Source organism: Leptodactylus fuscus, chromosome 7, assembly GCF_031893055.1.
Source record: "Leptodactylus fuscus isolate aLepFus1 chromosome 7, aLepFus1.hap2, whole genome shotgun sequence".
NCBI lineage: Eukaryota > Metazoa > Chordata > Amphibia > Anura > Leptodactylidae > Leptodactylus > Leptodactylus fuscus.
This window is the reverse complement of record NC_134271.1, coordinates 18,165,933-18,179,777: the sequence shown is the minus strand read 5'-3', so window position 1 is coordinate 18,179,777 and position 13,845 is coordinate 18,165,933. Positions and strand designations below refer to the sequence as shown.

Genomic DNA, 13,845 nt, shown 5'->3' with positions numbered 1-13,845 from the left:
CCTATTCCCTCACCTCTGTAATTGATTTGCCTCCACACCCATCTCTTACACCTTTGTTTTCCTGTGATCCTCAAATAGTTAATCTTAGCCATACCTGTGTGATTGACAGCCTATCTGCCCGTCAAGCCTGAGTCAGGTTCTGGACTTCCTTAAACAGGTCACATGCTAGATGGCTATTGTAATTTTGTCCTTGCTAAGCTTTCTACTTGCTCTTATTGTATTGTAATTTCTGTCCTTTGGCTTTGCTTGTGACTACTCTTTTGGATTGCGATTTGGTACTGCGTTGTCTCTTTGGCTTTGAACCTTTGATTGCTGACTCCTCTTCTGTGTTGTGTTGTCTACCTTTAATGTTTCCACTTATTCAGAGAAAGGACTGTCACCCAGTTGTCCCTGTGTTTAGGCAAGTAGGTAGGGACTGCAGTAGGTAGGGACAGCACTGGGGAATTGTTCAACTAGCAATTCCCTTACACCAGGTCTTGATGTTGATCATGAAACTAGGGAATCCTCTGCTGTTACCTGGATAATACACTGTATCTGCTCCAATAAGTACTGTACCTGCGCTAAGACTACTAGATACAATATACCAATACTAGACGAAAAGAAAATACAAGAGATAAACATCCTCCTAAGACTACGCTATCTCCTCCAGGCTGTACGCACTCTCATCACCTCCTTGATCTGCCTTGCCCTGGATAGAGGTTTCTGCCATTTTATCAGGTCAGACAAATAAGCCTATTTCATTTGGGAAGTCCTTGTAAGACCCAAAAATAAGGGAGATTTAAGTCTTCCCAACTGCAAAAAATATTATTATTACGCACCCGTACACTCACATGTGCTTGACTTCTTTCATGACCACAGCAACCCACACAAACTTTGGGTTCAGACCACTCATTGGATCTTCCACAGGGCCCTTTCTACCATCCCTAGGACCCCTGGCACGGCTGGATTCTTATTGCAGACGCTGTCTTTCACCTCCTATATCATTTCTGGCGTACACCCATACATGTAACTCCTTACTAAACCCTAAGCCCTAACCCTGGTGGTAAAAGACAACTAACTTTCTAGCAACACAGTCGGCAGAGACACTGCTTTGAAGGCAGCGAGATCGTGAACACCTCCTGCGTGAAAGCAGCTTGTCTACATCATCTTAGTGCACCGTTGCCTGCAGCAGAAAAAGGTGACGTGGCCACGTAAGCTCAGGCCTGCACCCGACGTGTGTCTGCGTTACTGGTCTGTTAGTAGAAGTACCTTAAGTAAACTTCTGCAGTTTGAAATGAATAGAGTGATTTTTCAAGTATTTATTCCCTATCCATAGGATAGGGATAAATACTAGATTGTTGTTGAAGGGGTGTTGGGGTTTAGGGTACAGTAGGTGCTGGGGAAGGGGGTGGCGTTTTGGTTGTCTGTCTGCCCCTTCACTGAGCTTGAACACTGGGGTTTTTCCTCCCACTTGGAATTCAGCCTGACTACAGTCAGGCTGAATATAGGGCATCTGCAGTGCTCCTATTCCGTCGGGAAGGGGTTAATAGGGGCACTGCAGATACCCTATATTCAGCCAGACTGAGTTCCAAGTGGGGGGAAAAAACACTAGTCCTCAAGCTCAGGGAAGAGGCAGACAGACAACCAAAACACCCCCTCCCCTTTCCCAGCACCAAGCAATCTACTTCACCAAAAACTCTGGCCATTTAAATTTTTGAAATTTTCCAGTAGCTGCTGCATCCCCCCCCCCCCCCCCCCTCGGCTTATACTTGGGTCAATAAGTTTTCCCAGTTTTTGTGGTAAAATTAGGGGTCGTGGCTTATATTTGGGTCGGCTTATACTCGAGTATATACTGCAGATGCATAGACATCTTTTTTTAGCTGCACCTGTAACATGATAAAATTACTGTCTTTCTCCAGCCTAAAACCTTTTTCGCTCCTGGAAATTCTCTCCTTCCCATTGTGGCATCATCTCTCTATTGTTCCAGATCAATAGCGCGATGACTTCTGTATGACAATGCCGCCCTCTATTATTATGAATGTGTAATACAGAGCACAGATGTTTTCACTCAGACGTCCCTGAACTGTTCACCGCCCCATTTCTCTTCTCAATTCAGTCTGTTTCTTACCAAAAAGTTTCTGCAGAACCTGGCCATCGTAGAGATCCTCCGCAAGGTCCTTCACTATAATTCGCTCCCCCACCAGCACATCATTAATCCAGTCAATTAGAACCTGGGCAGACAGACAAAGTCACACACATTAGCGGCCTCATATCAAGGAAACGTTTTATCCATTTCCGTAGGAGAAATCCTTTTTAGTTACAAAGCAAGCAAACACTTTACCAGATAATGCGAAAATTGCCCGAGATGTTGCAGCAATAGTTTGTTTATTTGACGACCCCCGGGTGCAGGCGCATTGACCAATTTCTATTACACTTTCTAAACACGTTACACAGATATTATTCAAATGACGACAAGAAAGAGGTGAACAAGCGTACTTAATGTCTGCCTAGAACAATTCCACCGCGTTGTATATGACTTGTTTAACACGCAGAATGATACAAAGACTCGGAAAGAGAATAATGGCAAGAAAATATTCCAATTATTTATGTAAAAGTGCCTTTGTCTGCAGCGCCCATTGTATTGGATGTAAAGAACTGTAATCTCTTTCCATTTACAAGCTATATTGTCAGGTAATGCAGACACTTAATGTTGCACATATGTTAAACTCCATAGTATTGTACAAGAGCCAGCGCCAGATAATAGACAGCTCCTGAGGTATGAGAGGACATGATGGGCCCTACAATAAGGATAGGGCTACACAGACACACAACTAAAACAACTTACTGTCATGACAACTCTTTGGTACTGTGATTTGACTGTAAAAACGCAGTCACATTGCAGACTTGTCACATGTTGTTAACAATAGCATGCAGATTCCATTAAGATCTATGGTAAAATGTTGTGTGCAACTTGGACCTAGACCCAAAGTCCAAGAGATTTGGATTTTGCACCACTGTTGTGTTGCACATTGCAAATTTTGTTGTCTGACCTTCATTCAATTTTTTTGTTCCACGGCACATCGCTATGTACAAATGGGTAAAAATATGGGCACGTCTTCCTAGGGGTAAATGATTATTCAAATGGATGTAAGGACAATCATGCAACCAACTTCTGATGAGAACAAAATGGCTTGACACAGATACATATTCTACAGAATATTGGGACTACAGGTAATAAATAGAATACATAGAAAGTTAACCATGACCATTATGTAATGGTGGGTTCTAGAAGTTTTTATTCTTTGTGTTTCAATTTAGGATTTACCTTTGTTCTTTCCCATCCTTAAGTTCACTCATAGGAATTTGACACAGAATTTTTACTGATTGTGATGTGGAATCCGCCTCAGATTCCACCTAAAATCTGCTTTCCTTTCATTTCATTGGGAGGCATTAGCAGATTTTTTTCACTTAGCAGAAAAATAAACATCCTTCAGGTGAACTGAAGTGATAAAAAGAACAGCCGAACCTCGTGTGATACTGTACAGTGCAATGTGAATCATGAGATCAATCAAAAGATGGCTTCTCACTAGAGATGAGCGAGTAGTATTCGATCGAGTAGGTATTCGATCGAATACTATGGTATTTGAAATACTCGTACTCGATCGAGTACCACTCGCTATTCGAATGGAAAAACTCGATGCAGAACCAGCGTTGATTGCCCGAATGCTATACAGTTGGCCAATCAACGCTGATTCTTCTCCTACCTTTAGAAGTCTTCTCCGCGAAGCATCCTCGAGGTGTCTTCCGGCTCTGAATTCACTCTGCTAGGCATCGGGCCTGGGCAGAGCCGATTGCGCACGCCCGTGCTACAAGAAAATGGCCGCTTTGACTGTAAGTGGCCATTTTCTTGTAGTGCGGGAATGCACAGTCGCCTCTGCCCAGGCCCGATGTCTAGCAGAGTGAATTCATTGCCAGAAGACGACGCGGGGACGCTGCGCGGAGAAGACTTCTTGGAGAATCCAGCTTGACCCTCACTCGTGGACTTGGTAAGTTCAATTTGATCGAATATTGCCTACCCCTGAAACGAGCGTTTTTCCTCCATAGAGTATAATAGGATTCAATATTCAATTCGAGTAGTTGAATATTGAGGGGCTACTCGAAACAAAACTACTCGCTCATCTCTACTGCTCACCTTATGCAGTTGTGACAGGTCACAACTACCATATATGCCTGTAGAATAATGCTGGGACTTGAGGAGCAGCTAGATCATGGAATCGACATGTGGACCAACTCCATTGGATAGGAGTGGAAGGATCAGCACTTAATCAGACACTTTTATGAAGCCAAAGATATTTGACGCGTTTCGAGGCTGAACTGCCTCTTTATCGTGTATCTTTGGCTCAATAAAACAAAGATGCCTTCAAAACCATGACTGGGTAAGTGCTGATCCTTCCATTCCTACCCATTGAAGTTGGTCCACATGTTGATTCCATAGTCTTCAGGCAGATTCGGCCTAAGAAATCTTAGTGAAATAAATCGAAGGCGGAAAATACCTGTCGGTGTGGAATTGGGATAAAGGGAAATACATTGGCACTCTTGTCCAAATTCTACTTCAAACTCAGCATCAAAATACTTGTCAGTTTTGTCAAATTCCGAAAGCAGAAATTTTTTGCTTGGCAAATTCAACATCAAATTCCTTTGCGTGAACTTAAACTTATAGTTTTCTACAATGTATCAGTGAAATGTGTCAGTCTGACGTTCATGCTGTTCAGCTCTAAGAGAGATCGTCTAGACTGGATACAATTGTAACAGTCTCTCAGTTGTCAGAGTCTGATGTAAAAAAAAAAATGGTTACCAACAAGCCAAGATCTTAGTGAGAAATAGAAAGACAAAGTGTATTAAAAAGCTTCAGAACCTGTTTGCACATCGATTATTAAGCTTTAGTTACATCAAAATGTAAAGACGTAGTAAATGGGTATTTACCTTCATGAGTTCCTGTAGCCGGGGGTCACCTCTGGAGTAGGGGTCAATCATGGTCCTCACCTCATTCTCCTCTGTAAGAAAATGAGATGTATTAGCAAAGTCATGATCAATATCCAGCAAATACAAGTGGCAGGAGTAGAACTCACCCAGCATGGTGTCCTCCGGGTCCAACTCATAAGGAATCGGATTAAGGGGCAGGTTGATGGCATTGATGCCTTCTTCTTGGAGATCTGATACTGAAAACAAGAAAAGGGTTTTATTACTATAGGTTTGTATTATGTGTCTCCATAATGACAGACTACAAACAAACCTTGTGTAGTCTGCAGTCATACTCTATAACGTATATTCAGAAGGTTAACAAGAAGAGGGATGGATGACAATGTGACAGCAAGAGCAGACTACACAGGGCTTGTTATGTACACGAGCTTTATACTCAACACTGTAGATTTTTTTTTAATCAAACCCATTTACAAAATTGCACATTTTTCTTTTGATTTTAGTTGCCCAAGAGCAGAAGTATTCAAACCCCTTAAATTTGCCTTATTTCGAAAGTTAAAGGACCAAATTTTCAGTATTTTCCCAGTTCTTTCCTGCCCGGTATGTGCGCTCTGACAGGCCGCCACACCGAACACAGAGACATTCTCATTTAATTGAAAGTATTTTTCAGGAAATGATTCTGTACAGGAACATCGCTCCTATTCCATTATCTGCTGATTCCCTGCCAAGTAAATATGCAAACTGCTCTACAATTCTCTATTTGCTTTCCCAGCGCACCAGAAAAAGCCGCCATTATGTGGGACAGGGACTCATTTTAACAGATAAACAGAGCGCAAGATGATGTAATTACATGGAGACACATGCAGGGAGCTTGCAGTACACAGGCACCGACGCCCCGGCCAGAGTCTGCACATAATATTGACCCCCAGCTTGGCACACTGGCATCGGGGGCTGACAAAACAATCCTTGAGAATTAGCAAACCACAGGAGTGCATTAGCTGCAAAGGCTTCAGAGCAGCACTCCAATGATGTCAGGGCCTGGGGGATATACTCCCATCAGATCCATGCAATAAGATGATTTATCGACTGACAACCATAACACTTTATACTGAAGATGATCGGCCTTTGGGGAAACCTGCCATAATAGCGGTAACATTGTATATACGGAATCAGATGGGTATCTCCTGGGCCCCAGTGCAGGATTTGTAACAGGGGCCCCCACTTATGATGTGTCATTTCTGAAACTGATTGCTTTTTATGTTTTAGGGGGGTCTTTGGGCTCTCTCTGTACCCATGTGCAATGGCTACCTCTACCCCCTATAGGTGCACTCCTGCATACAGGCTAAAATTTTGGCATTTAATAATCTGGCATCTCCAGTAGTCCAGCATAGAACAATGGAGTCACATCACAACCCATCTGACGTGAGAAAGGAGGAAAATAAGAGAGAGGGAAGAAACTAAAGAGCAGAAAAGAACGAGAAAAAAAAGAAAAGGGGGAAGAGGAGGAAGAGAGAGAGAAAGGAAAAAAAGAGGGGGAGGGGCGGGGGAAAAAGAGACTCCGGCTCCCAAAGACGGTGAGCTGGGCCCACAACAAGGCCTCGGCCCATCATGTCTCTGTACACCTGTGAACCAACAAGCTGTTTTTGATGGATCTTTTAATGCACATAGAAAGACACAGCTGCAAACCCACGTAGTCTGACTCTGGTATAAGCGGTTTTATCCCTATGTCTCCTCTTCTAGTGTCTTTAGGTTACGAAAAAGGATCAGACTACACTGGGTTGGTAGTCTGTAACCATGGAGACACATAGGTCTGCCTAGGAGCTGCAGCAGTCGGTTTTTAATAAAGACTATTTGCAAAGTCATTTCATTTTTTTTATTTCAATGCAGCCTGTCATATGTAGGGTACTGCTTACAGATTTTATGTTTAAGTGAAGTAGCAGATCCATCAACAGCAGCTGGTTAAAAATAAATAAATTGAGATATGCTTAATTTTACTAAAGCAAATGTTATTCCACAAATACAAGCAGTCTGGCACAAAACTACAAGTGCTTTACTATGTACTGCTGCAGTTAGTCACTACTTGGTTTTTACAGGTGAAAGATCTCTTTTAATATGTTTGACTTTAAAAATATTGGGGCCAAAAACCAGTTCACAGTAACACATGTCTAGTTTAGCCTTGCGCTTTTCCCATCATAGCCCATTACTGCAAAGGATGAATCCAAAAAGAAGCTGCAAAAGTTAACACACCCTCGTCTACCATATATTTTGCTGCCATGTAATGTACTGGCTTAATACAAGCAGGTCACCCCCCTCAGTGATGTCTTACATAACAATCTCCCTGCATCTTGTAAGACTGCGTAACCTCAGCTGTGCATCAGGATCTAAGATGACATCTTATAGCTGGTTGTATAATTCAGCTGGGAAAGACGGCCTGCAGACTGAACACTTACATAACCCGGCCCCAAATAAGGCATTTCTCCGAAAATCAGAAGTTCCCCTAAAGACGTAACTTAAAGATCCTGGGCCTCAAATGTAACTGAGCCCCATCTGCCATGAGCCTTTTATAGTGCGGGTGTCTCCTACATGGAACATTTGGGATCCCTACAATACCAGGGTCTAAGTTCTACTTCTTTGCCCCCTGTATTGTCAAATCTGTTAAATTAGGGGACCCCTTCTATCTCTGAGTGGGTGTCATACTTACCTATTTATCAATGTCACAGTGCCCACATAACCATACACCAGCTAGGAAACCAAAAGGTGAAGGTTTAACATACTGTACCCCTATAACAGATCAGGAGAACTGCAGGATGGATTGATAAAAATGTAGATTTTTTTTTATTTTTTAAAGCGTCACCTATGAAACATTCACTCTGATACAGCAGAGCTCAGTTTGTGTTTTTGCACCATAATATATTATAAGCAAAGGATTACAGACACCCTTACCACGATGCACAAAAGAAACAGTAAACTGATCGTGGCAGCTCTGCTTCAGCTGTATATAGCAGTGCTGAATTTGTCACCGGCATACACAGTTCAGCCCCAAAGAGTTAAAATCACTGCCTCTACATCAGGTATATCATTATGACATTTAATGCAGCCCTATAGTCAGCACTAACGCAACAAGATGGAGCAGAGCCAAATGTGTCAGCACAATGGAGAATGCAACCCCAAAAAGTTTGGGCCAGTACCAGATTCCCTATCTATATAGTTGTAGCAGTGCTGAATCCGTCACATAGGTGTTTTTCATGCCTTGCAGATTTGCAACAGGCAGGCATCCCATCGTGATAATATCTTGTGTCATGCCCAATGACAAAGTCAAACCTACTGCATATACATCTGTCATAGATTTAGTAACCGCCTAAGCCTTGCCCTGGATGAGCCGGTAGTCACAGAGATATGATGCAGATGAAACTATAATGGAAGGAACCCCCAAGAAGTCTTACTACCATATACCCCCACGCCAATCCCCCTCAGATATGCCATCTTACCTTTAGAACACAGAGCACCGCAACCCATTGTATTTCCACCCAGCCACGGGCATGTTTTCTGCATACGTAGTGATGTTTAAATGATGGTCAGGGCCGGCAGGCGAGAAGGACGACGCTGCACGACACCAAATCCCATCTTCTCTGGCAGCAGAGCAGCACTAGCAGCTCTGACTGGTCGCCTGTATAATTTAATATGGAGCCACAAGAGAATCACGGATATTGTGTAGAGCGGCGTAACACGGCCTCACATCATCTGCAACCTACAGCCCAGATATACGGTATCCTGAGCACACAGCAGCCGCCATGTACCAGCAGCGAGCAGGGACACTCCGCCTGAATACAGATCATGAGGAGAGCTTCACAGGCAGCCATCCCAATATCAGGTTCCTACGCATGGTGAATACAGACAAACCTGAGCAACTGTGGTTCATTGTAAACAAGTTCTTAGTTTTATTCATTTTTGGAAAATCTGGATGAGAATACTAAACTCCTGAAGAACAAATGTAACATGCTATTAAAGATACTTTAAGTACCGTATGGCCACATGCTACAGAGTTACAATTTCAGGTTTTAGGAAAGCTGGGTGAATACACCCACAATGTAGGTCACCAAGCATTTCCATAAATTACATAGCTAAAAAAAAACCCGACAATATTTTACAATTGGATGACTCAAAGTCATATATTTTGGGGACACTTAGACCATATGGACACTGCACAGTACTACTTCTCTAGGCCTGTATGATGGGTTTAATTCTCAGTACCTGCTCTTATTCTGTATATATATGCACTGCACAGTATTACTTCTCTTGTCCTATGTACTAGGCGTAATTCCCACTATCTGCTCTTATTCTGTATATATGGACAGTGCACAGTACCACTTCTTTTGTCCTGTATACTGTTCACTATTCTGTGAAGGCCTCAGTGGTTTGTTAGAGAACACTAGTGAACAAACAGCATCACGAAGACCAAGGAACTCACCAGACTGGTCAGAGATAAAGTCTTGGAGAAGTTTAAAGCAGGGTTAGGCTATATAAATATATCCCAAGCCATTGTAAAGACACTGCACAGTACCTGTTATGATCTGGGGATCTCTGACCATGGACTGGCCCCTGACCGATAACTTCTCAGTCACCAAAGAAAAACAAAAACAAAATGTAATGAGCAGTTTGGAAAGACTTGTGTGTGAATACTCCTAATCCTCGCCTTGCACACTAGACGTAGCCATGGGCCCGAGTAGCCAAGACCTGAGTGGGCACAAACACAGCTGGAAAAATAACTCATCTACAAGGGAAACATAAACCTATCTTTTTTCACATTTAGAAAAGAGGCAAGTACAGAGAAATCCCCCACCGGTGTCCGACTGGACTAATGGTGAATATGAGGGAACACAAAGTATAGAGGAGAAAGTAAACATGAAACACAGCAATACTGACACTATGCAAAGGAATAGGATAAACAGAAATTAGAATCATTCACAAAGGACCCTACAAAAAGTCCAAACTTCCAAGCAGTAAAAGGACTAGGGCTCACTGCACCCGGAACAAACTATGCGTGGAACAATACTCAATGCTCAATACTTAGCAAATATCTAGATAGTATGACTAGGCAGCAAGGTTTACAGAATGGGCCAGGACTCAGACACAGATGAAAGCAGCAATTTCTGGCAGACAGATCACTTCAGGAACTACTGGATAATTAGTTTAAGACCGGCAACTGACAGCATGCAAAGCGGAGTTATATAGCCAGGAGAAGGAGAAATAAGAAAGGTGATTGGAAGCAGCACTATGCTCCACCCACAGCCTGTAATGAGTCCTCAGCACTGCAGGGGACTGCACAGACACGCTAAAGCACTGACCCATGCTGAAACTCATCACATGATTCATATGTGAGTGCTACCGCAGAGACCGAATTGCCCAGTGCGAACATACCCCTGCGGTACATCAGACGATTCACGCACAGACACTCTCTGCACCTGACCTAACACCCAGAGACTGTGAAGACCAGGTCATAAAAATACCACTTCTCTAGTCCTGTATACTAGGTGTAATTCTCAGTATCTGTTCTTATACTGTATATATGGACAGTGTACAGTACCACTTCTCTAGTCCTGTATACTGGGTGTGAGTCTCTGTATTTGCTCTTATTTTGTATATATGGACAGTGCACAGTACCACTTCTCTAGTCCTGTATACTGGTTTTTGTAATTCTCAGTATCTGTTCCTACTTTGTATGCTTATGTATCTCTCCACGCCGTCTGTAAATATTCTGTAGAATATTTGGGATACATACACCACTGAGTTGTCCTCTCAAGTAGCTAACTGTTTTGTTTCGTCTTTTTTTTTTTTTTTAAATAAATATATCTGTAAATTGGAAAGTTTATATGTGATAAGCAACAGGGCTGCCATTTCAAGGATTGCCACACAGCTTTCCAAGACTAAGATAGCTGAGCAGGGGTTATATCACTGTAGTTAGATGGGGGCTCTAATACCTAGACTACTGGCTGTGACCCAGCCTTCACAGAAACATAGCAACTAAATAGACTTTTTTTTTTTTGGATGACTCAAGCACTTATCTTTTCAGGAGATTTTTTTTTTTTTGTTTTATTATACATTACCCAGCATTTCCCCATAAATGGTCTTTTCCCTTAATTTCTCCTAAATCATCGGCAACATCTGAGATTTCGGCATAGACCTCACTATGTACAGAACATACAATTAGTGACAAAACGGCTCAAAGATAATAAAAACCCTGGCAGGCGCACCTATCATGGGGGCGTACTGTTATACAGTATATCGCATTAGCCTAGGAAACAAATACACTATGTAAAAACATCATCGGTACAATGCCAGCTTAAAAGGTTTGGGTCCACAAAGGAGAAAATGCAATTACTGCCTGTAATCTCCATCAGTGTCATGTGTAATTATATTACGCCGCTCTCGAAACAATCCAGATACCGCCCGCCAGAGATACACGACTCTTTCATCTGTGGCATCTGCTCTCCAAGCGACTGACATTTCTTCTACATATCAAACATTCTAGGGAGATGTTTTATACGCCATTTATCTTATACAATATAGAGATACTGTATAATTCCTTTAATCCCACATTTGATCATGCAGAAATGCTGACAGAGGTTCTGTGGACAATGTATTGTCTATAATCGTCCGATATTCCAGAATAATTGCTTATCTGAATGTCTGATTATTCCAAACGTTAGAATTTCAGGTAATTTTAAGGCTAAGGCCCCACATAGGGGGCCGCAGCGAAAAAGCTCTGTGGGAAAAACGCTGCGGAAACGTATTGTGGTTTTTCTCGCACTGCTTTTCACAGAAAGTCTTCAGAATTTTCCTCTGCGCACTTTCTACTTCAATTATACCTATCTGGAAGACGCCAGCGTTTCCGTAGGTATAATTTTTTTTTTTTTTTTTTAAATGTAGATTGTGAGCCCCACATAGAGCTCACAATGTACATTTTTCCCTATCAGTATGTCTTTTTTTGGAATATGGGATGGAAATCCATGCAAACACGGGGAGAACATACAAACTCCTTGCAGATGGTTTTTTGCCCATGGCGGGATTTGAACACCAGGACTCCAGCGCTGCAAGGCTGCAGTGCTAACCACTGAGCCACCGTGTGGCCCCTTGTTTCCGTAGGTATAATTGACATGCCAAAATTTTTTTCTGCAATGTTGGGATGGGATTAGCCAGAATCCCATCCACTTTGTAGTTACTGTAAAACACTCTGATCGAAACAGAAACAAATAGGAAATTAAAAAAAAAAAAACAGAAATTCGGAAATGGTTGTGTATCTGAGCACTTAGTGACTCACCCCTAGTTCACATCTGCGTTAGTATTCCGTCTGGGGGAGTCCGCATGGGAACCCCCGAATGGAATACCAAGTGCAATTGCAAGCGGTGTGCAGTATAAGCACACGGACCCCATAGACTAGAATGGGGTCTGTGTACTTGCCGTGCACTGCCAACATGAAAATAGATTGGGAACTCATGCGGAGATCTGGCGGCAAGCACACGGACCCCATTATAGTCTATCTGATCTGTGTGGTTTCACTGCACAGTAGTTGCAATTGCATTTGGTATTCCATTCGAGGCGGACTCCCCCGGACAGAATACCAACACAGATGTGAACCAACCCTTAGAATGGGTTAAATAAAAAATAATAAAATAAGCGATGCTTACCCTACCAATATCTCATTCTCGAGTCTCCCATTGGTCTACTTCCTCGCAACACATAGGAAATTCTGCTCAGCCAATCACTGAGTAGGATCACTGGATCATTGCTGCACCCAGTGATTGGCTGAAAAGTCATTTCCTGTGTGTCAAAAGGGAGAAGGAAGTAGAGACTAGAAGGATTCATAAGAGACCTTAGAACAGGAGCGGCAGAAGTTTTTAAGGCTCGGTTCACATCTGCACATGGCTTTCCGTTCGGGGAGTCTGCTTGGGGACCCCCCAAACGGAAACCTATTTGTATAAAAAAGTGCTTACCTTAGGAAACTGCGTAACCCATAGACTATAATGGGGTCCGCGTGGTTTCCGCACGGAAAATATGGAGAGAAAAGTGCATTTGAAAAAAAAATATATATATTATTATTCCATGTCAGAAACCCCTTTAATAGACGCTCCTCACGTGATCACTTTAGTGTGGCGTTTATCCAGGTCTGTTCTTTATAGATACATTGTAGCACTCAGACTTTCCTCTTCTTTTTACTCTGAATACACATGTACACTGGAACATGGCGGAGGCGGCTGCCAAAGCGACAGCTGGAGAAGTGCTTGTCCTAAAATCTGATCCCAGCTACAAAACTCAAGTGTTTCCATTTGTTTCAACCTGCTTCACTCAGCACATTTACTGCAGACTAAACTCACTAACCGTTCCCCAAAAGCAAGAGGATGATTTGTATTCTGGGGGGAAGATTTCATGTGTGGACAATGCACAGCGCACCCTGAACACCCTGATCTAAAGCTCAGCCGAGAACAAGGCCCAAGAACTAAAGAAGAAAGTTGTTGAAATCCAACCCTCTGAAAATTGCAGGTTATAGAGAGTGACATGGAAAATTGAAAATAAAATAATAAAAAAATTGTTTATTATGAAATTAGATTTAAAAAAATAGACTATTTTAGGTGACATTCCTTAAGCTGGCCATATTCTGAATGACTTTTCTTAGCCACGATCTGAGGGCTAGCCTGTGCCTTCATTACTAGGACGTAGATCTGTTGATAGGAATGGACTACTACTGACCCTGGCATAGCCCTAGGGTGCGCTGCCCTCTAGTGGACAGGAGTGAGACAGGGGAAGAAGAGTAATGATGCACAGCCTTCCACTGTCAGAAAGGAGGAAATGGCAAAAAACTGGTCAACAGCATAAAGTATATGAATCCTC

The 13,845-nt window shown here is 42.5% G+C and overlaps 1 protein-coding gene across 1 annotated transcript in view; it reads right to left on the bottom strand.

Moving 5' to 3' along the window:
• Nucleotides 1–13,845, bottom strand: part of PARVA (parvin alpha) — a 49,112-nt gene that overhangs the window by 16,047 nt on the left and 19,220 nt on the right. Inside the window, exons 2-4 of the mRNA XM_075281314.1 lie at nt 5,109–5,198; nt 4,963–5,033; nt 2,108–2,210 (exon numbers count right to left, since the gene is read on the bottom strand). Of these exons, the coding sequence (XP_075137415.1) occupies nt 2,108–2,210; nt 4,963–5,033; nt 5,109–5,198 (264 nt within the window). The remainder of the gene's footprint in view (nt 1–2,107; nt 2,211–4,962; nt 5,034–5,108; nt 5,199–13,845) is intronic.